This window comes from Glycine soja, chromosome 9 (assembly GCF_004193775.1).
Source record: "Glycine soja cultivar W05 chromosome 9, ASM419377v2, whole genome shotgun sequence".
Lineage (NCBI taxonomy): Eukaryota > Viridiplantae > Streptophyta > Magnoliopsida > Fabales > Fabaceae > Glycine > Glycine soja.
In genome coordinates this window covers 37,122,449-37,147,148 of record NC_041010.1, presented here as the reverse complement: position 1 = coordinate 37,147,148, position 24,700 = coordinate 37,122,449, and the positions used below count along the sequence as shown (strand labels likewise).

The following is a 24,700-nucleotide window of genomic DNA, read 5'->3' as shown; positions in this document are numbered from 1 at the left end:
TGTTTCAATGTTTGTTACCCATCAAGGTATTCCCAAGTAGGATAGACGTAATTGTTTCAACAAACAGGAAGATTTTGTTTTCTTATTAATATTATTGTTTCAACATTAACAAGGTATAAAAAAAATCTAAAATTATAAACAATAGGAACAAGGACTTGTTTGTTTAAAGCTTTAATATTCTAGCGTATTTATGTGATGTTCTCACAACGAAAGGATTCCAGGCAATAGCATCAATGCACCGCACAAGATCCCTTACCAGTTCCCAAATTTCCTTGAATACATGAAATTAACAGTGTGTAGAAATTATTGTCACTTGAATTGCATGCCAGGAAAAATTTTAATGGTAACTAAGTAACTTTCAATCTTTCATATATTCCGGGAACTGAAACAAAGTAAAGGGTAATTAACATGTATTTTATAATTTGACTAGTGAATCAAATGGTAACCTCCAATCTTTCAAATGGTACAAGCACTTTTTTCTTTTTTGTGAACAACCTCATGTATCCAATTATTTTTATTGCTTTCAAATTGTAAGATTTTTTTTCTTTTATACTTCACAATATTTGAGTTTGTTATAATATGTCTTTTTTCATATATTTCTTTTTGTTTTGACTAGTTCTTTATAATATTGAGTTACCTTTTTTTTAATTAGTTTGAGGGGAGTGAGATGAAATAGAGCACTTTTTCATTCTATCATAACATATACTAACAAAGGAAACAAATGTTTTATTCCAGTATGTTTCATTCTATTATATTTCATTTTAATATGTTTTTTTTTTAGCTTGTCTTTTTACACCAATCCAAACATAAGTGGAGGGATGGAATTGAAGAGGTTGGCAAATTTAAAGCTTTTTATTTTTATTTTTGAAAAATTTCAGAATTAGGATTAGATCAATATAATAGAATCCCTCCAAACATAATGTTTTGTTGGTAAAAAGTTTTATTTGAAATTGAAAGGCATGTGTAACTATAATTGCCTAGGAATGATGAAAAGGCTGATCACAAATAAAACAAGAGTCATCATAAAAGGTTTGTTTATTTTCTTTAATATAAATATATATATCTTTAACATACATTAAATGTTTCAATTAGTTACATAACTGATCATACCTAACTAATTAAAGTAATCTACCAGTTGATGATCCACTAGGACAAATCAAAAATTAATGTTGGCTTGTTCCAAATTCAAAATAATACAATGTGCAGTTAGAAAGCATCTAACCTAATGTTTCTCTTGAAATAAGCCTCTAGAAATCACTTCACTAAGAAGTATCTCTGCCATGGCACTCTTATAACTATTTCACAAGTTTCAGCATTTGGAATGCAACCATTGTCTTCCATGCTTGACAGCATGGTCAAAGCATCATCAAACAAGCCATCTTTACAAAGCCCAATAATCATAGCATTGTATGTGGCAACATTCAGATCATAGCCTTTGATCAAAAGAAATCGAGTGAATTTTTAAGTCTTCCACCTTTGCATAATTCGTCAATAAGTATCGTGTATTTGGCTGAATCACCCTGTCTTTTGTCTTCTTGAATAATGCAATTGCAGACTGACCTCTATCATCCATCTTATTAACAAGCTTTCAAACATAAGACATCCTTCCTTATTTGCACAAACAGTCAATAAGTGTACTGTATTAGGAGCAAATTTTTTAATTGGATTTCTTTAAAGAGATTCATGGCTTTACCTACCATTTTAATCTTGCATAATCCATTGATCAAGATATTGTAGCTTTGAACATCAGGAGTCACTCTCATTTTGGCCATCATGTCAAGTGTATCTCTAGCTTTGTTCACTTCATGAACTAAACCATTAAAGACGTAAGTAACAATATCAGGTTACACATGTCTTTATCAACCAACCAACACAAGTTTACTGGGATCAATCATCAATGTTCTCCAATACCATTTTATGATACAATCCAATTGCTTCTTTCAATCGATTACAATCATTTAGCAATATAAATAACAGGCAGTCCTTACAAATTTGTGTTTGCATAAGCTACCAATTATTATGTTGTACATTACCACATTAGGCTTAATCGAATGCCACCATTCAATCCGTCTCAGCAACTTCATAGCAGCCCTTGTTTCTCTTATGCTTTGTCCTATTCTCTAAGAGGACTGTATATGATATGTGTTTCCTCGCCTTTCTTTGTCTAAATTTGGTCGTTATTTAGGCCACAGTACAAGAAAAATAATTGATTCTTATTTTTGCTAATTTATTCATGAGTTTAATTTCTATTGTGTCCATCAATAAAAAATGGTAGTTGTTATGACTCTTAATATAAGTTATATATCATAAAAGTCAATAAATTTATCATATTACCATATTTGTAAAGATGTTTACATTTACATTATCTTCATGTAAAGCATAGTAGTCATAGCCATTAATTTTGCATTTCTCTTTCGGAGCTTGATAAATCACGACAATTACCAAGCTATAACATGCAGAAGAACAGGAATAGACCTTACTTTCAACATAACAATAAATCAGTTCCAATAACAAGGAAGAACAGATTAACGCAACTAAGAGGATTAAAGTAAGCACATAACAGAATAGCTAATTGCTACTTCTCTAATTAGATTCAGATCCCATCACAAGGGAACCCTAATCACTTACATTACAGAGTTTATGTCGTTTGAGACAAATTGATCTTCTGGATATGTACAAGATATTCTAATTCCATTGGATCCCAAGCCATATTCGAGACATGTTGGTATTTCTTGCTAGGAACACGATCCTCATATTTCAATGGATACAAAGTTACATTGTTAACCATGATATTTCATGTTTATTATCAGTGTTTCTCAAACAATTTTAAGATCAAGTAAACCAAATTTATAATAAATGTATAACTTTCTACGGACAATCAATATTTAAAATTAATTTGATTATGCTCGTATTAATGTCACACAAAGATACACATGAAACATCTCTTGCAATATATGTAAGGTCTCATGTAATTTGAATACTAAGCTTTTTACCTCAAGGTGTTAAATTCTTTAGTCACTCAGCAGCACCTTTCAACTTTATTTTGATCTTAATAATAAATTATATATTGCGAGAGTCAAGCATGCTCCTATATGCAGCATGTAATTAGTTGTGCTTTGTTCTCACTTATCAAAAGTGAACCGTTTCAACTAGTTAGTTAGATGGAATTCTGTTAGTTTGAGTCGGTTAGATGATTCTTATGATTCTAATCGGATATGCACTCAGTTGAATAATAGATTATTTCATCTTATATTGAATAATGGATTTGCATTCTATGCATTTTGGTTCTCTTCTTTTCACCTTCTTTATGAGTCCTTAGCTTCTCTCTTCTATGTATTCGATCTTCTAAGGATTTCTACACATGTTCATCATAACTCCAATTGTGATAAATTCATCTCTTACCTCTAAGTGTTGATTGATTGGCAAATGCATCAATTCGTCCAAAGTAGTAAAGTTAAAACGAAAGTCCGAGTGTCAAATCCACATGGACTTTGTTTGTATTTAGGTAGATAAATATTTTATTAATAAAAGAAGTTAAAGAAAATTAACTTACAAAGGTTATGAGAAAAATAATAATTTAAATTGACAGAAAATTAAATCAAATAAGAGAAAAAATTAAATAAGAATTTAAATTGATTAATTAAAGATAGAAAAATTAGAGAACCCAATAATATTGTAGAAGTAAATTCAAAAGATGAGAATGTTGAAACTTGACCTATCAGAGTTACTTTTTTATGTAATGTTAATGATTTTTCTCTATTTATAATTATTCCAATTTACACTTGCATCTACTAATATACTTTAACTTTGGTCCCTGGCATGAAAAAGCCTAATTTATCTATTTTCTCTCCCAACTCCCTTTTGCAAAGCTAAAATAGTAAATTGCATTAAAAATAGAAATGTATAACAAGCTAAACAAATATTGTGACACCCTCTACCCTTACAATTATAACTAACTAATTAAATAAATCATACAAAATTTATTTAAAAGATTATAAACACATAATAATAAAAGAAGAAAAAAATGCAAAATTAATTAATAATTTTTTTTTAAACACATTTAATTTAAATCAATTCAAAAGGGTAAAGGTTCACATCCACTTAGTGAAAACATAATAGAATATATTTTTTTTTAATAAGAGATAAGATTATCCCGGCTCAAAACAAGGCCGTTCACTCTAAATAAATAATAAAAAGAAACTAAAGAAGAAAAGTATAACACAATTATATCATTCAGTAAATCATAATCCCTATCACAGACTAAGTCTCTCCATCTCTAGCATGTGACTCATCATATGAGGGCTCACCTGAAACAAAGTGGCAATCAGCCCAAACACAAACACACACCGGGAGTGAGTTATCACATTCGTATATAATAAAACATTAGAGCATGTGAAACATATAATACTTAAAGCTGAATTTATATAAATAGCATTACTGCACAAAATCGCACACATTATTCACACCCATTCAAGTTTACACACTCCATAAAATAACATCAACCACAATTGTTAACTCAATGAAATTCAAACACAAGCGTTATGCAACAATTATACTAAGACTCAAGCCTATATGCAATGTGGTACCATGTCAGTGAAAAACAACACTGGGGCGCTTAGGAGTACATGACAAAGCACACCACACAATGGGTATACTCGGTCACTCTCACTAAGTAACATCATAAGGTGACCAGTCAGGGTTACTCTGTTTTGCGAGAATGCCCCAACCACATGGGATCAACATGGGCTTAAAGGAGCACTCAAACCGAGTATCTTTACCCCCAAGGCCTAGACTCCGAGGAATCCGTTTGGGCCTCACCTTCTTGATTCAGGTCCAACCCCTAAAATATATTTTTTTTATTTGCACGCAGACACTGTTTATGAGTTATATAATACCCACGACCTCACTCTTATATTCCAACATATTTAACAAAATGCGCTACAGTTTAACCCTTCAGGATCCTAACTAGGAATCCTACAATTTTCTTTAACACTGCGCATAAAAGTTCTCTCAAGGTACACACTGGTCGGGTTACTGTATAACTCATAACTCACATGACAAGTAATATCTCTACAAATATCAATCACACACTCATTCACAACCATATTTCATGTCTACAGTCTAACATTTCACACTCTAACTAATTACAAAATATACTCAACAATTAGATAACAATTTATAATAATAATAATAATATACAATATTTAACTTCAAGGCTTATAAACAAGTAACTATAAAATACACGTAAAATATATATATATAAGTATATTATATTCAAAATATATAACAAAATATATATATTAACGTAAACGTAAACGTACATATCACATATAACATATAAAAGCATTAAATATATATTAATATAAAGTAATCACAATAATATCAAATATATTATTAAGTAAATACAAATTATATATAACAATAAAATATATACTCATATTGATTTCTATGAACAACATGTATACCTATATTTTAAATATATTTCAACTAAGTTGCCAACATCAAGAAAATGCCTAATTACAATGTGAATACAATTTTAGTTAATTTCTTTAAATGATTTTAGCCAATTCAATTATCCACCAATCCCTACACCTATGAATTTCATGACAAGAAATTACCCACGTGAAATAAAATATACAGTTTGTAAAAAAAACAGTATCAATATATATGTACACGTATACACTGCGGTGTAAAAATAATTATCTGGACACAATATACATTAGCACAGGAAAAAGATTGAAAGGCCAACATATCTGGTATAAACAAAATCACCACCACACAATTTTTATGTTAATTATAAAGAATTCTAATTCCTAAGGTACACACCTAACAGAGAAACACATCAATCCTACAACAAACTCGCAACAGAACACCAATTGGTTCATCAAACACACTCAATCCGCGATTAAACATGAAAACATAATTAAATTCATAAACACCCCAAAATAACCCAAAAATTGATCCTCTAGGGATCCCTACACATGTTCATTCTAAACCCCAAGCGTGAGTAACTCATCCCTTACCTCGAGGTAGTCGCTTAAATGTTCTCTGTTAGCAATGGTGGCGTCTCTGGTGCTCTCTAGAGCTCCTCCTCTGGTTGCTCTGTTAGGGTTCTTGTGCGTCAGAAAAGAAAAAGGGGCAGAAGTGTTTTGTAAAAGCTGCTCTAGGTTAACATTTTGTTTATATAGTGGAGATTTATGACCTAATTATATTTTTATTTATTTATTTATTTATTTATTTATTTATTAACTTATTACTGTATTATTTATTTATTAAAAAAAAACGACTGTTACAAATATCAATATATCTCTAGTGATGACTTTATTTAGATACCATTTCTCATTTCTATTAGAAAATAACTTTCTTCAACACTACCCCTAAAACTTACCATGGAAATGGGTGATCAAGTCACAAGCCACAAGCAATAATATTAAGCATAAGAAAAGATAATGAAATGTAATATTCATAAATAGATAGGAAGAGAAATTACATCAAGAGTAGTTGGCTGTCAAGTTCCCAGCAAAGGGGGTTTAGCCTCTCATAGTCATAGGAGGCTTTACAATTGCAAGAGGGAAATATTTAGTAAAGGAGAATAAGATAAGAAAAAGGGATGGAAGGAAGGAATGAATCCTAATGATTACTTCTTCTAGTTTTTGCCTTCTATAAGGAATTGTATTCTCTTGGAATTTCTATGTGTTTTTTTCTTCTTCTCTCTTCTTCTTTTATAGGTACAAATTAGCTTAGCTAAGCAAGCTTCTCGTGCTAAGCCTGCTTTACTTTCTTGTATTAGTCTGTTTTTCTTAACTAGTTATGTTTTCCTTAATTAGTCCGCTTACCTTAATTATCCCTACTTTTTTGGGCTTCATTTTACTCACTAAGCATCATAAATTCATCACTTTTAATATTTTCTAGATAAAAACTTAAATAATGTTAATTTAACAATTATTTTCTCAAAAAGGAAGAATCACTAAAGAAAAGTTACAAATTCTTATATAATTTAACCCAAAATATACTCATAATTAACAATTATCACTAAGCGGGCTCATGTGTGTAGTCCGACAGCGATAGCAATGTATCTAGTGGTTCCTTAAGATTTCTCAAGTTTTTTTCTCTGGTTGTTCTGCTATAGTTTCCAAACATTAGAGAGAAGGGATTAGAGTCTCAATTTCACTGTCTCCATGGGAGGGGCAATTCTCTCACTACTGAGATCATTTCGCAAATCTCAATGGTGGGAATGTGAGAAAATGAGTTCTAAAGCTTGTGTCTAATTTTCAAGATGATCCAACGGTTACAAATTTCATGATCAAAGTTTTAATGGGACAGGTTTGGGTGTACGCGGGAAAAAGAGAAGATTTTGTTAGAGGAAGAAAGAATAATAAATTTGGAAGGAAGAAAAGGGGCAGAGACGTATCGTAATTATAAAAACTGACTTAATATATCTCTAAATAATTAAGGTACTCTGAATCTATTATTTAGTCTATTTTCCTTTATTTTATTATTTTATAAAATGGAACTTTATTTTACTCTTATTAAATAAATAACCAATTAAAACATCTCTTTATTTTTTTTAAACATCATTTTACTCTATTTATTTTCTAATACTATGAAACTCTTATTTTAATTAACAAAAACTTTTTCTCTCATTTATTTAATTTCTAAAAACTCTTATTAATTTTTAAATAAAACTCTTTTTATTTATTTTATGAAAAATGGGGTGTTACACCAATTCCTGATTTCAATAGGACACCACATCATTTTACTCTTTATTTTCTAATACTATGAAACTCTTATTTTAATTAACAAAATTTTTTTTCTCTCATTTATTTAATTTCTAAAAACTCTTATTAATTTTTAAATAAAACTCTTTTATTTATTTTATGAAAAACGGGGTGTTACACCAATTCCCGATTTCAATAGGACACCACATCTTGCTTATCTATAAGTTCAATTATCTCATTTTCTTTGAACTCAGTTTATGCATTGGTTTTTTTGATTTTATATCAACAGAGGTGGTTGCACCTAATAAAAATCATGAGTTAGCCATTACATGTTTAAAAGATAGTTCAAGACTATTTGTAATAGGTTTTACTAATTTCAGTTTGTTTTTTATTCCAATGACCTCAGTTTCAATAAGTTGAATGAATCAATTCCTACTAATAAGTTTTCTGACAATATCACAACCATGTAAGAACCTCTATTTCTTAAATAATATACAAATCTATTGGTCTTGCAATCAACTATTTGGTTTTCAATTGTGGATATATATTTTCCTCTTATGTTAAGTGGTTGGAGAAAATCTCCAAAATATGATAACATGGATTCTATGTAGGGGTGGGTAAGCGGGCCGACCCGCCCCGCGTAAGGCCCGTCTGCATAAGTCCACATTGGCAGTGGACCGGGCCAGTCTGCCCTGCTTCTTACACAGACCAAATAATTTGGTCTGCCCCCGACCCGTGGACCCCGCAGGTCAAATGGGCTGGTCCGCGAGCCTAGTTTTAAAAGAATTTCAATTTTAATAAAAATACAATACAATCAAATTAAGTTCAATACAGATGTAAATAAAATCTCAATAATTAGTCAATTACATCAATAAAATAAATAATGTCTTAACAAAAGAAAATCCAAGCAATAAATCTAAAAATATGAAATTTAAACATCTCCAACAACAAATGATTCCATATTTGAAGTACCTTGAGCCTTCTCCATCTCCATATTTAAGAGTACAATAACAATGAATCAGCCCCAACAAAAATAGGATAAAAATAAATTCTAGAGAGAAAAGATGTACTTTGCGTGGTGGTGCGGTGGTGGGCCAAAGCTGTGCTACTGTGGTGTGTCGCGTGACTGCGTGAGTGTGAGTCGCATTTTGCTTTCCTTGTAAGGGAAAGAGTCGTATGACTTGCGCGCGTGCGTGACTGCGTGGTGGAGAAAAAACCGTGAGGAGAAAAAGTGTTCTTAGTCTGCTACAATGATAATTGCTAAATATGATGTGAGCTATTTTTTATAATAAAAATATATTGAAATATCTTTAAAAATATTTATTTAACAATTATTTTTAGCTTAAATAATAAAAATTGATATTTTTATTATTTATGGCATGCAGATATGAAAAGGATAGATTAAAAGAAAAAAAGATTGAGAAAATATCAAAAAGGAAGATTTTTAGCATGTTATCACTTATCTTTTTTATCTTAATATTTTATTTCTGTTATCTTTTATTTTTCTTATCTTATCCTTTTTTTTATTTTTATCATCTTTTAATTAAAATCTTTTATTTTTATCTTTAAATCTTTATCTTATCTAATATATTTCTTTATCTGTTATTTTAAAAGAAAAGTTTAAAGTGAAAAAGAGAAAATCAAACCTAATATAATTGGGTCAGGGTCACACAAATCCAACCTAATGCGGGCTGCGGGCAACCCGCGGACCCCGTGGGCCAAACCCGCATAGTCTGCGGGTTAAGCGGGGCGGGCCCAAAAATATGACATAACCATGGACCGTTTAAAAAAATTGGTCCGTAACTCGCGCGGACCGTGGACCCCACGGGCTAGTCCATGAACCCGCGGACCCCGTGGGCCAAACCCGCATAGTCCTTTATTTTTCATCTGCATTATCTAAGAGTGTGTTTGAACATGCAGATGTTTCTATATTCTTTGAGGTGTCCTTTATTCTTAGATGTGTTTTGTTATGCTTAGATTCTATTTAATTTTATTATTTTCATCTGCTCAGCATGTGTTGATTATATAGCAGGGACATGCAAAATAACACACTTTGTCCCATAAATTTACTTTCTTCTAAGTTTTTTTGTTATCAACTTCAAAATTTTTGGCTTAATTTATATTATAGTTAATGTCTTCCTATTTTATATTTGGAGGTTGGAATGTGAAAACATATCCTTGCCTGTGTTTAGTTCAAGATGATTTATGGGTCCTTTGTGTAATTCCTTCTTTTTATTGTTTTGTGTCTTTTACTATTATTTTTAAAGGATAAGGAATAACTATTATTTTAAATTTTTTTAAAAAAACAGTCTAAAATGACTCTTTGAAAAACTGTCTTACTTTTTAAGGCGGTTTTGGGAAAACTGTCAAAACCTCTTAGAATCCTCATTTTTTTTTAATTTTTTTCTTAAAAAAACATTTCAAGTCGGTTCTTTAAAATATCATCTTAGAAAGTCTACATTCTAAGATGGTTTTTTAGATAACTGTCTTAAAATATATTTTTTTTAAAAAAAAAACATTTTAAGACGATTCTTTAAAAAACTATATTAGAAAGTTCACATTCTAAGATGATTTTTAGGAAAATTATCTTAGAATCCTCAATTCTTAAAAAAATTAAAAAAAATAAGACATTCTAAGACATTTATCTGAAAAATTGTTTTAGAAGGTTCACTTTCTAAAAGAGTGAATAGGCAATTTAGTCCCTGAGATTGTACCAATTTTGCATATTAGTCCCTAACTTAATATTAAATTCAAAATAGTCTCTATCTTTGCATAAGTGTTGCAAAATAGTCCTTCCGTTAAATTCTAAAATAACGCCGTTAGTGAGGTCAATTTTAGTGCCACGTGGATTATTCACGTGACACTAAAGGATGATGTGGCATGACACGTGGACGTGCCTGATGCCACGTCATTTGATGATAACAAAACGAGTAAATAGGTAATTTAGTCCCTGACTTTGTACCCCTGTTGCATATTAGTCCCTAACTTAATGAAAAATTCAAAATAGTCCCTATCTTTTGCATAAGTGTTGCAAAATAATCCCTAACTTAAAAGATGCCAGAAATCATGCTTAAAGTGTCCATGCATTGCAAAGGTTGTGCCTAACACGATTTCTGGCAGCGCAGATTCCTCTTTGGATTCCTTGTCATCTTTTGATTCCTTTGGTTTTTTCTCTTCTTCTTTCTTTTCTTCTTCATTTGCTTTTTTCTCCTCCACTTTGTTTTCCTCTAGTTTTTTCTCTTCCTATTCAAAACACACAAAAAAAATCAGAACCCAGAATGATACATTGATGGTAATTGAAGTAAAAAAAAGAGGAAAAGAGAATGGTTATGCAGACCTCGCCCATTGGTGTTGACAGCTACAGAGATAAGGTTGTTGCTGTGGATTTTTGGTTCTTTTTATTTGTGCAAGTGTGTGTGAGTTCTTTTTCGTATATATGCCTCAATTGGTTTAAAACCATCAAATTTGAAGAAGTCACTCATTCTATCATCATCAAATGACGTGACACTAAAATTGAACTTACTAACAACATTACTTTAAAATTTAACGGAAGGACTATTTTGCAATACTTATGTAAAAGATAGGGACTATTTTGAATTTTTCATTAAGTTAGAGACTAATATGCAACAGGGGTACAAAGTTAGGGACTAAATTGTCTATTTACTCGTTTTGTTATCATCAAATGACGTGGCATCAGGCACGTCCACGTGTCATGCCACGTCATCCTTTAGTGCCACGTGGATAGTCCACGTGACACTAAAATTGATCTCACTAACGGCGTTACTTTAAAATTTAATGGAAGGACTATTTTGCAACACTTATGCAAAGATAGGGACTATTTTGAATTTAATATTAAGTTAAGGACTAATATGCAAAATAGGTACAATCTCAGGGACTAAATTGTCTATTCACTCCTTTCTAAAACGATTTTTTCTAGAAACCGTCTAAAAACATTTATTTTTTATTTAAAAAAATAATTTTTAAGATGGTTCTTGACAAAACAGTTTTAGAAATTGAACCTTCTAAGATTATTTGAGAACCGTCATGGAAAGTTTTGACTTTTCACGACGATAACTTCAAAAACAATTGAAAATCATCATAAAAAATCCTTCAGAATCGTCATAAAAAGTGATTTTTTTTAGTAGTAGACTTACTGTATTTTTTGCTAAAATTTGAATTATATCTTCATGGAACCATAACCTCATGTGTTTCCCAAGCTCCTTTGGTGATTCTTGTCGATCAATTTCTTTACCCATAACCTCTATCACTTCATGAAGTTACACAACCATTCTTAATTTTTATGAGAGATTTATCGACCAACACTCTTATACCATATTTCATGTAAACACCATAATGAACACAAAAGTATATCTTCAACATTAGCCAATTCATATCCTTTCAAGCAGCAAGCAATGTCGAGAAAAAATCTCCCGACGATCTCCCTCCTAAGCATTATAGCTTACCTTAAGTATATCTTGGATCCTTTTATTAGGAATTTTTTTTATAGTGATCTAATGCAGATTGCCATTCTTTTATTTCTTTCTCAAACAACAGGGAACCTACTACTTCCAAAGCTAGTGAAAGGCCAGAAGCATAAGCCACTGCTTGGTTTGAAATGTCCTTATAGCATGGATCAACTTTGTTATCTTTAAAAGCATTCCAATTAAACAATTCAAGTGCTTCTTCCTCATTTAAATCCTCTTCCTCATATTTTCTATCAAGCCCATGACTTTCAAGCAAATGTTTGTCCCGAGTAGTTACAATGACTCTACTCCAAAGCCAAACCAGTTAGGCTCTCCAACAGTTGCCCGCAATTGTTCTAGTTTGTTGGCATCGTCAAGAATTAAAAGAATCTTCTTTCGCTGGAACCTGTGCTTTATTATTGAACTTCCTTTACTAACACTTCCTATCTCAATATCCTTCTCTCCAACTATTTCAGAAAGAAGCATCTCTTGGAGATGTAATTATCCGTGTTTAGTAGCATTTTCTCTTACATCATCAAGAAAATATAAACCTTTAAATTGGTCTGCAATTGAATTATAAGCTGCTCGAGCAAGTGTTGTTTTGCCCATGCCGCCTATTCCATAAATCCCTACAATGTGAACTCCATTATTAGATCCAAATTCCAGAAGTGACTTTACTTTTTGTACTCGAGACTCCAGCCCAATAGGGTAATCCGCAACACGTAAAGGTTTACGGTTAATCTTGTTGGAGACCTCTTTAACTATCTTCCCAATAAACTCATGTTCATATTCATTTATGCCAAATCAGAGAAGTTTTTTGTGAAGTCACACTAAAATCATCATATTCATGTATTGATAATCAGATAAGTTTCCTTTGATCAAAAGAAACCAAAAAACCTCCTATGCATTTTTAAGTCTTCCAGCTTTGCGCAATCCATCAACAAATATCATGTATGTGTACACAACTACACATTTAGCTAAATCCCTTTCTTTTATTTTCTTGAATAATGCAATTGTCTTGTCTAGATGATGGTTTTCGCATGTTATATTCTTTTCTATTTAGTTTTTTAATAGATTATTTTTTAAAGTGGTCTATTAGATATGTTAGATAAGATTAATATTTTATACTATATTTTTTTCTCTTTCAAAGTAAAAAAAAAAAAAAAGCAATGAAAATATTGTAAAAATGTCATGTTATATACATTTTTGCTTTAAACACATTCTACTGTAACAATTAAACACATTACGTAGATGAAGCCTGAAGGAAAAAAATCGTGAGGTGTTTGGTTTATACTCATGCAAAAATTTCTCTAGAAGGAAAAACTAAAGCATGAAGATGCGTTAAACTACTGTATTTAATGTGTAGAACACCAGCTTTAGACATCGGTCAAATGTGATTCAAATACAATTATGAAGAAAATCCAATCTCTAATTACAGGTTAAAGGCAGCAAAAATTAACAAAATTATAAATCGTATCCTTTTCAATCGTATCATTTTTAATATGTAGAACACCAGCTTTAGACATCGGTCAAATGTGATTGAAGAAAATCCAATCTCTAATTACAGGCTAAAGGCAGCAAAAATTAACAAGATTATAAATCGTATCCTTTTCAATCGTATCATTTTTAATATGTAGAACACCAGCTTTAGACATCGGTCAAATGTGATTCAAAAACAATTATGAAGAAAATCCAATCTCTAATTACAGGTGTTAAAGGCAGCAAATATTAACTAAATTATAAATCGTATCCTTTTCAATTATCAGTCAGTAAAAGCCCTTCTCTCAAACGACGTTGCTGGAAAGCCGTGATCGTACAGAGTCTAAATCCGACACTTTATTGATGCTGCAAATGTTCAGGGGATTTTTAGCTCAGAATAACACCAAGAATAAGTAGCATACCGTTCATTAAAAGAGAATAAGAAGAACATGCATTAGTAGATATAATCAATTGAAAAACAAAATAATCAATCCTGCATGCATTCCACATTCATTTAGACCACCAATAAACTCTCTTTATTACAGCAAGCAATTCTTTGCTGTGAATGGAACAGCTACTCAACTAACATTAGATGGACTATAAAACAAAGAAACTACATGGCCTAGTTATTTGTGTAACAGGGGACTAACATAGCATTTGCCAATGCTATTGTCGATGTTCAAATGCAGACACATAGCAAATTATTCACTGCACAACTAACAAATTAAAAAAAGTATACATCTTCATGTACGAAAAAAAGAAAGTAGGCATTTTCAATGACTTTCTGTGATAATGTCTATGAATTCGTGTGAAGACAGGAATTTCGCTGTTAGATGTATATTTTACATATTGGATTTCAATTGCTATTTAACAATGGCTAACAATTCAGGTCTAGGATGATGTTCCAACACAACACTTGGACAATTAAATTATCCCTTCCCTATTATCTGTTGCTACAGCAGACATGCGCTTCCTATGATATCCTTGTTCCCAATCCTAACCATTACACTTTAACTATTGTATAACAGGCAAATGGACAAACAATAGTCATACGCACTTGTATGGGTAAGAACATAACAAATTGATTATTAAAAAAAAAAAAGCCATGCTATAAGTAGAATCATTTTTGTTCATAATGTCAATGTCCGTTTTCACTTTACAACATTTGCAATCATCAAAAAAGCCAACAGCAACAAAATTGAAAATTATTAACTTATAAATAGCATAAAAATCACATGCAAGTGTTCAAGGGTAGCTCAAGACAGTTTTATATCTAAATATGACCCCTAAACTCAAGAGCCCTTGTACATTTGCTTAGATTCAACTTTGTATTAAAAAGCCAATGATCAATAAGTCCTAACAACTAGGTCAAGGAAGCAGTACATCGAATGATGTATTAAGGACCAACTATCTCAAAAGCTTAAGTGGCTCAAGATTTCTTTAATTTTAATATATGTACCAAACATTGCAACTATTTAACAAGTAGAATCATTTTTCTTCATAATGTCAATGTCCGTTTTCACTTTACAACATTTGCAATCATCAAAAGCCAACAACAACAAAATTGAAAAATATTAACTTATAAATAGCATAAAAATCATATGCAACTGTTCAAGGGTAGCTCAAGACAGTTTTATATCTAAATAACCCAAGAGCCCTTGTATGTTTGCTTAGATTCAACGTTGTATTAAAAAACCAATGATCAATAAGTCCTAACAACTAGGTCAAGGAAGCAGTACATCGTACGATGTATTAACAACAACTAACCCAAAAGCTTAAGTGGCTCAAGATTTCTTTAATTTTAATATATGTACCAAACGTTGCAACTGTTTAACATTTTCCTAAGCAGCACCTGCCTACTTTCATGTACCCCCCCCCCCCCCCCCACACACACACAACAAAATAAAAATAATTTTACCTTAATGGCCTACAATTTCTAATTCAGATATGATCAACAGTAAACAGAGAGAGACTCACCAGTACATAGTATCTCCAGTAGCAACCAATTTCTTGCAGATCCAATCTGGCACCAACTTTTCTAGAGACTCAATTTGTTCTTCAACTGCTCCTATAGGGATGAGAATATTAGTTAGCTACAGTCTATTAATAACAATCAACAAGAAACCATGTATGTTGTAAACAATAGTGCTAGAACATACTAATCTCAACAAAATCCAAAGTGTTCACAAGTATCTTATGCAGGAGCTCCTCTTTGGTGATTGGAATTCTTTGGACAGATTGAAATATAGAGTGTATCACATTAACCAGATCCAGCAATGGTGAAGATTTTTTATGCTGTGTATCTAAATCAGCTTGCTTGAGGCTCTCTTCTGCCTGCATTGAAAAGCCATGTTACAAGGGGAAAAAAAACACTTTCATGAGAAAAATAAAATAATTGAAAAATTGATCATGCCTTTCAAAAAGAATCTTTTAAGACCGCTGAACATGATCAAAAGATGCTGTAAAAAGTACAACAAAGATCTTCTTGTAAACTATAGTGTGGATTCTCAAAGCTAGTCAAGTGGGTGGGTGGGTGGGTGGAGGCGGACTCAAAAGAAGGGATACCGTAACTATATAAATACAAGGTTATAATAACCGGTGGGTATTAACAATGACAGTTATTAGCATTAGGCAAAAATTCAAAATGTATGGTAACAAATAACAATTATCATAAATGCACAGCACAAGCATACACTTGTATCATGATTCATGAATACATAACAGATTTGAATGGTACTGTGATGGAGGAGAATAGAATGCAAAATGAATAAAAGGTGGTTGGATCAGCTAATGTTAATTTGTCATTGTTGTTGAATAATGGGTGGTTGGTAAATCCCTGTTGTCAATCCAAAGAGAGAAAGAAGGAGCAATCACCAAATATAATAACCATCTCCATTATAAATAAATGGAACCCAGTGTAAGTTTTTCATCTGCTCTTTTAATAATAGAACTTTCAGAGGGAGCTTTGTACCATTAGCCATTAGTACACCCACTACACCCTGTGGACACCCTATTTAATAAATTAACTAGAATTAGTGTTGTTAAAGATGCCACCGAATAGCGGCGGCGTCATGGCGGAGTTGCGTAGCGGTTTTCTGAAAAAACGCCACCGAATAGCGGTGGCGTGGCGGGTTAAAGATGGCGGCCATGGTGGATGTGGCGACAAGGCGGAAAATGGCGGGATTTGTTTTTTTTTGTCCGCGGTAGGAGTTGGGTTGACCCAACCCAACCCTATCCAGAAACTTAATGAAAACCATGACCCCCCTACCTTTCAGAACGCAGCTGCAACCCTCAAAGCTCCAACACAGCGCGACCTCGGAACCAGCCACGACCCCTGCAACCAGCCTCGGAACCAGCCGCGCGTGACCTGCTGCACACAGTAGCCAGCAACGACGACCCACGGCGTGAACCGTGGCGACGAGCACAGCAACGACGACCCACGGCAATGCGAACAGCGACGACAAGCACGGCCTGAACGACGGCAACGCGAATGGAGAAGACGACCCAGCCAGAATCACGACCGTGACTTATAGTGGTGGGTGGGCCAAAGCCTTTTTTTTTTTGTTTTTGCTGCTTGACACCCCTTTTTCTGGCTGCAGCTTTTTTTTCGTTTTTCTATTTGACACCCCCTTTTACTTTCGACAGTCCCATTTTTAATTTTTTTTTCTATTTGACACCACAATTTTATTTTTCCTGTTCAGTCTTCTTTTAAATGGCTGAACCATCATCCGATGCTGCTACTGCAAGTGCAACGAGGAAAAATAAGGCAGACCCAGGCTGGAAATATTGACATTCACTAGTGGAAGGACATACAAACACCATTGTTTGTAATTTCTGTGGAAAAATCACAAAGGGAGGAATAACCCGAGCCAAACAACACCTGATTGGGAAGTCGGGCAACGTTGCAGCTTGCAAGAAAACTCCCCCAAATGTAGTCGAAGAGTTGAAGGAATATATGGCTACCAAAAAAAGTGAGACCACTTACAGTACTTCTGGCAGTGGTAATATGGCAAATATAAGAAATTTTGAACTTGGTGAACCAATTGGATGTGATGGAAGTGAAGAAGATGAGTTTGCAAACTCTTGTAATGCTGCTGCAAGTGCAAAGACAAAGTGTGGGACTAAAAAAGGACCAATGGACAAATTTTGTAAGAATCCAGAAAATGCAATCAATCGGAGAAAAATGGAGATGCTGAGGCAAATGAACATAAGAGAGTCAATGGATAAGAATGAAGTATTGAAGGTGCATCAACATATTGTTCGCTTTTGGTACCAAGCAAGTTTGTCATTCAACCTCATTAAATTGAAAAGCTTTGAGAACATGGTTGCAGCCATTGGTCAATATGGGCCACATTTGCCCATTCCTAGCTATCATGACATCAGAGTTCCACTCTTGAAGAAGGAAGTTGAATATACTGAAAATTTGATGAAAGGCCATAGGGAGCAATAGGTCAAGTATGGTTGTACTATTATGTCCGATGCATGGACTGATCGGAAACAAAGATGCATCATTAATTTTTTTATTAACTCTCAAGCTGGTACCATGTTTTTGAAGTCTGTTGATGGCTCTGATTTTGTAAAGACAGGTAAAAAGCTTTTTGAGTTGCTTGATGCCATTGTGGAGGAAGTTGGAGAAGAGAATGTTGTTCAAGTTGTAACCGATAATGGGAGCAACTATGTTTTAGCGGGTAAGTTGTTGGAGGAGAAAAGGAAACATATTTATTGGACTCCTTGTGCAGCTCATTGTATTGATTTGATGCTTGAAGATATTGGGAAGCTTCCCTTGATAAGGAAGACAATTAGAAGGGTAATTAATCTAGTTGGGTTTATCTATGCCCATTCTAGTACCTTAAGTTTGTTGAGAAATTTTACAAACAAGAGGGAATTGGTGAGACATGCTATTACTAGATTTACACTCTTAAAGTCATGGCTCCACTTGTGAAAGTGCTTCGTCTTGTGGATGGTGAAAGGAAACCAGCCATGGGCTATATTTATGAAGCAATGGACAAGGCAAAAGAAACAATTATCAAGTCTTTCAACAACAATGAAAGCAAGTACAAAGATGTGTTTGCAATCATTGATTAAAGATGGAATTGTCAGCTTCATAGGCCATTGCATGCAGCTGCCCACTTCTTAAATCCAGAGTTCTTTTATGACAACACTGACTTGGAGTTTGATTTTGAGGTCACCAATGGTTTGTTTGAGTGCATTAAGAAGTTGATTCCACAATTTGATGTGCAACAGAAAATTCTAACCGAGTTGCATCTTTACAAGATTGGTGTTGACCACTTTGGTTCCGACTTTGCAATGGCTCAAAGGAAAACCCATTCTCCTAGTAAGAAACTTTTCTCATACTATTTTTTTTATGTATTAGTGTTATAATTCAGAATTCTAAGTTATGCTCTTGGTTGGTAATTGGTATTGCAGCATATTGGTGGCGAATGTTTAGGTCACAAACTCCAAATTTGCAGAAGCTAGCTATTAAAATTGAGTTTGACTTGCAGTGCTTCAGGATGTGAAAGAAATTGGAGTGTGTTTGAGCAAGTAATTGTGACAAATCTCTAACTATACTTTTTAATTTTATTTAATTTTGATGATCAAGTTTTATTTGGAGTATATTTGAGATTGAAATCAACATTTATTTGTTATGTTGTAGATTCATTCCAAAAAAAGAAATAGGCTTGAGCACAAGAGGTTGCATGATTTGGTGTTTGTCAAATACAACCAACAATTGAAGCAAAGATATAATGCAAGAGATGAAATTGATCCAATTTCTCTTAATGATATTGATGTATGCAATGAATGGCTCGTGGGAGAGATGGATCAAGATGATGATAATGATGCTGGAAATGATTTGGTATTTGAAGATGATGATGCTCTAAATTGGGCAACTGTGTATCAGGCTTCGGGGGTTGGAGAGTGTAGGATGTATACTAGGCGAAAAAAGCAAAAAACAAGTGTTGCTGCTGCCCAAACTTCTAAAAAACAGGCAATGGTTGTTGGATCTTCATCAAGGAAGCAAAAAGCAGTCCAAGAAAATGATGAGAATCTAGATGTTGAGGAGAATATTGATGTTGAATCTGAAGAAGAAGAAATCATGGTCAATTTTGAGGCGTCTGATGGGGAAGAGGGAGAGGGAAATGCTCCATTACCATATGATAACAACGAAGATGATTATGTTGGGATTGGAGAAGATGATTAGAGCCTCAACCTTCACTTTGCACTTTGCATTATGTTTTTATCATTTTCTTATTTTGAACTCTTTAATGAGTTTATTTGGTGTTGGTACTTGATTATTGTATGAACTCATGAAACTTTTTTAGTTTATTTGAATGCAATCCTTTGTTTTTTTCAATTTCAATGAGTTTATATATATTTTTTTATTTTTTTTTGTCCGCCATGACATTCGCCATTTTCCGCTACGCCATCCACCATATTTATTGGCGGATTTTTGACTTTCCGCCATGAACCGCCATCCGCCATTAACAACATTGACTAGAATATAAGATTATATTTTTTTATGAATAAAAGATATTATTTTTATATGACTATCCTTACAGTTTCAATCTTTTAACACATTTCTCACTCCTTATCTTCATCATTATCTTGCCAGTTCCCATAAACATCTGATTTATCCCACTTTTTTCATCTACGCATGCATGTGTGCCCTCCTAAATAGTTAGAATTTAGCATATCACAATGTTAGAAAAGAAATTGCTTCATTTGAAATGGAATAATTAGTGAGTGTCAGAAGGATGATTTGAAGAATCACTCAAAAATTCAAACATGTGTGAGATGGCATACCTCCTGAGGTGCAGAAACAGACCCAAAAGAATTGCAATCCTCATAACATCCTCTGCTAGATTCAGGGAAGCTATCAAATTCATGCAGAGCTCTGCTAGATTCTAACTTGTCTACTCCAATGCCCAAGCCATCATTGTCCTCCATGAGTGAAAAGTCAAGCACTCTTTTAGCTGGCTTATGAGATGATGTTGACTTTTGGGTAGGCATGTCCTGAAGCTTAACATCAGAAATGGGCAATAATCTTGCAGGTGCTGACTGGGCAGGTGTCTCTGCAATAAAACTATCAGCAGCACAGGAGATATTTTTCATATCCGGGCTTTCAGAATTACTGCACGTAACAGAATGTGGAGGGCGGATCATCTGTACTGGTGTATTAATAAAGCTAGGCTGCAAAGACATAGAAAATGATTCCTTCTGGTGCCCTCTTTCAGTAATAGGATTAGCCACCCCATCAAATAATGGTACACATTCTTTCTGCAGTGTTTTTTCACTTTCTTCATTATCCAGACAATCAGATGCATGAGATGATGGAGAAGTTTTTGTGGGTAAAAAGCATTGAGCCTTTTCTGCCTGGTCGGTATTATTCTTCCTAGAAAAGTGTCTACGGAAAGATGGATACAGTTGCAATTGCTCTGGCAACATTTCAGTTTGATTGGAAATTGACAAAAGTTCCGTTGAAGAATTTACATGTGGGGATTGGCCAGTAAATTCTTCAAAATTCAATCTACAAGTTTTTTTGCCAAAGGGTTCTGGCAGTGGGGCCTCTGGAATGTCAGCAACCTAATCCACAACAAAATCAAAATAATTGTCAACATGAGTTCTTTTGGATCAATCACACATTCAAATTTTTCTAGCTAACTAAAAAGAATAAAAGCAAATAATCGAGGCTGACCCAAGGAAAAGCAGCTATACAAAGGTAAGCCTAACCACAGAATGTCGTCTAGCTCCTCTCATATTACCATCAACCCATTTTTAAATGAGGGTAACATGATACCACACAGTATATCTACATCATAGAGTACAGTGCAGATAATCTAAATGCCCACACTAGTAATCTTTGAGTTTCACGACCAATGATTCCAGAACATCCCCACATTAAAGTTAGGACTGAGGACTCCAAGCACTTCAAATAATAACACAGGACAGCTAAAGATTTAGGTTAAATTGTCAAGATGGCATAATTTGTTGCTTTGAATGTAGCAAATACAATTAACAAGGATTTCAACTAAAAATTAAAAAAAAAATACCTCAGGATGCATATCAAAGAAATCAATCAGCTTAGATTTAAAATATCGTCGAAGAGCCAGATCATCAGATTCTCCAGAGCAATCTTTCACAACCTCAAATCTCAACGTGATCTTCATATCAGGCACCATACACAAGCTTTTCTTATCATGAACAAGCACCTTATCTATACACACACTTTTAGGGAGTATATACTTCATCTGCGCAAGATGGGCATGGGAGAATTCCCTGAAAACAAAACACACTACACTCAACTCCTCACTCATCAATCAAAAACTCCAAAGAGAATGGCAATTCGTCACCATTAATTAATTTGAGGCATTTAAAGAATTAAAAAATAAATAAAAAATAAGAATAAATTACCTCTTCGAAAGAACTTCAACCTGTCGGCAAACATTTTGAAAAGTTGGAGGCTTTTTACACAGACGCAGCAACCTGAGTGAACAGCTTGTGTGACCAAACAAATCTACAAGTGCAGAGTATCTGCCAAAAATAAAAATTAACTTTCAAAAACTAAAAAGCAAAAAAATTCTACAAAATTTTTAAGAAAATACAACGAGTTGAATTAGGGCACGCACTTTTCAGGAAGGTTGGTTTGTCCCTCTCTGAATTTAACGATTAAGGGTTCCTCGTTCTTCTGTGGAGTGGGGCATACGATTGATTCATCAACTGTTTCGAGAACCTTCTTCTCGCACTTGAAATCCGAAGCAATTTTCGACAATTCCTCGCACGCATTTTGTTCCATTCTGCTATAGTGGTTGAAAACTAAAATGAATTGAAGAAAAACAAACAGTGAATAAATTATAGAAGATTTCAGCGTGGTTGCATTGGAACGAAACAGGTGAATTGAGTAAAAAGCGGTTACCTGATGCAAAACCCTAGGTGAGGTGAGTGCACTCTGCTAAACTCACGAGGGAAAAGTGTGTGTATTCAAAAATCGCTTTTTTGTGTTATTTATATACGACTAAAATATGACCGTTGTCTGTGTTAAGGGTAACTGGGTAAGTTTATTTACTTTTAGTATTTATTTAAATTTTAAAATAAAATTTTTGTGTTTATATATGAAATTTATATTAAATTTCAATATTTAAAATTAAAAAAAAAACTTTTAAATTTGATGTGATTGCAAGAAAAAAAAAATGGGATTATTCTTACAGTACTCAATAGTCAATACCCATGGCTTTATACCCATGGCTTTATTTCAACCTTCGCATGTTTCTCTTGTCATTTGAGCGTTGGAATTTCCTTTTTTCTTTACTTAAATCTGAATTTAAGAGAACTTTGTTAACTGATAACCATGGGATTATCCTTATAGTACTCAATAACCATGGGATTATCCTACAGTAGCATTTAATGTTATTTGATACGTAAAACATAATAAATCAGATATTGAAAATATTTATAAAAGTATAGCATTTATTATTTATTATTTAATACAATGAAAATTTTAAAATATTTTTTTATAGCAATTTATTACTTTTAAGTCTTTACGGTTTGAATTTTGTTATTTACTAACATTTAACATATTTCCCTTTTAATCTAAGTATTGTTTTAAAATTATTTTTTAAATGTATATTATACTTTTATTAAAATAGAGTATGTAAATTTATCAAATATAAAACTAGACCATCTTGTGCATAAAACTAATTAATAAAAGACATGTGATTCTTGGAAATCTAACTAGATTATTTTATTTTCTATATAATATAAATCAATTTATATTATTTTATTTTATTTAATAAATAAAAATATTCAAAAATTAAAATAATTTTAAAATTATTATTATCTTTAAAATGATAAATTATATCTAAAATGAATTGAACTGTGAAAAGCCATATATATATATATATATATATATATATATATATATATATATATATATATATATATATATATATATATATAATTATTAAAAAAAATTCCAAGTTATAGTAAGTAGTTAAATTTTTTTGTGGTTTTCCATCCATCACATAGTAGTTTACTCGCTTAAAATATTCAACATTCAAAAGTACTTTTTGAACAGTAGCCAAACACACCCATAAAAGTATGCAATTCCCCAATGGGTCTATTATTCTCACACTTATTTTTGTTAAGTTTACTTTCCCTACTTTTTCTTGATTTTGTTAACAAAAATATCCGACAAAAATACGTTTTCATTATGAACACCCCCTAATAAAATAATGGAAACATATTCTTTGACAAATATTGACGAGACACAGAATGGGAATACATTTTCATCAATGGTATTTTTTGTAAATAAAAATATAAGGGTATGGAGTTAGTGAAAAAGGGAGTGAGAATAGCAAACTCTTCGCAAACTCATTAACCCAAACATATGTTAGATTGGAGTAATTAGCAGCGTCCGTCAGTCCATTGAGCTGGATCCATAACTTCAAATCTAAACAAGTTCAAATGACAGGTTCTATGCCGTTTCTTCTTCCTACATATTTCACAATTCACATATATAAATATGAAACATATAGTAGAAAAAATGTTTAAATAAAAGTACAAGTTTGAAATGATGAATCAAGATTAAAGATCCACCATGCACAGTAGAAAATTTGTATTATATCTATTGCAGAACATTGCTGATGATTAGTGGAAAATACCCCATCAGTGGAAAGTAATTTGATTTATTCGTAATTTACTTATTTTGATAATTTAGCCATTCTTACTAAAGGGCCCTACTTTGGCCATGGTTCATTTGGCTTGATTTTGGAGCTACCCAAAGTGGTATGAAAGTGCTTTCATTTTCAATTTTCACTGTCCTTCAGTGAAGATTCGATAATGGCGAGTAAAAGCGATTAGGATTATGAACTATTAAGAAGGATTTTTTTTTTTCAGGTTTTCTATTTTGCCTTCTAATTATACTTAGAGTCAACACAATTCTTAATAATTAATTCAATTTTACACATTTTGCAAGGTGTTTTTATGTGGTGTGGTGGTAAAAGGAGAAGGGGAGGAGGAAATGGTGTTTTATAGACAATTCTT

General features: G+C 32.7%; 2 protein-coding genes and 1 pseudogene across 3 annotated transcripts; 1 reads left to right on the top strand and 2 right to left on the bottom strand.

The window, feature by feature from the left end:
* Positions 1–1,254: 1,254 nt before the first annotated feature.
* Positions 1,255–13,154, bottom strand: LOC114368444 (annotated as a pseudogene).
* A 606-nt stretch (positions 13,155–13,760) lies between these two features.
* Positions 13,761–22,657, bottom strand: LOC114368679 (CDT1-like protein b). The gene is made up of 9 exons (XM_028325905.1): positions 22,575–22,657; positions 22,288–22,474; positions 22,073–22,192; positions 21,712–21,937; positions 20,465–21,244; positions 15,820–15,994; positions 15,638–15,728; positions 13,957–14,026; positions 13,761–13,919 (listed from the first exon to the last, which is right to left on the bottom strand). Exons 2-8 carry the CDS (start codon positions 22,452–22,454, stop codon positions 13,966–13,968), a joined length of 1,620 nt encoding a protein of 539 aa, XP_028181706.1. The 5' UTR covers positions 22,455–22,474; positions 22,575–22,657; the 3' UTR covers positions 13,761–13,919; positions 13,957–13,965.
* LOC114368681 lies at positions 17,719–20,024 on the top strand. 2 transcript variants are annotated; one of them, XR_003657385.1, is made up of 3 exons: positions 17,719–18,995; positions 19,088–19,204; positions 19,317–20,024. XR_003657385.1 is itself a non-coding variant. In XM_028325906.1 (2 exons), the coding sequence occupies exon 2, from the start codon at positions 19,479–19,481 to the stop codon at positions 19,860–19,862; it is 384 nt and encodes a 127-aa protein (XP_028181707.1). In that variant the 5' UTR covers positions 19,085–19,204; positions 19,317–19,478; the 3' UTR covers positions 19,863–20,024. The 2 variants fall into 2 exon arrangements, 1 of the variants encoding a protein (XP_028181707.1); XM_028325906.1 differs by lacking the exon at positions 17,719–18,995 and having other exon boundaries at positions 19,085–19,204.
* Positions 22,658–24,700: the final 2,043 nt, after the last annotated feature.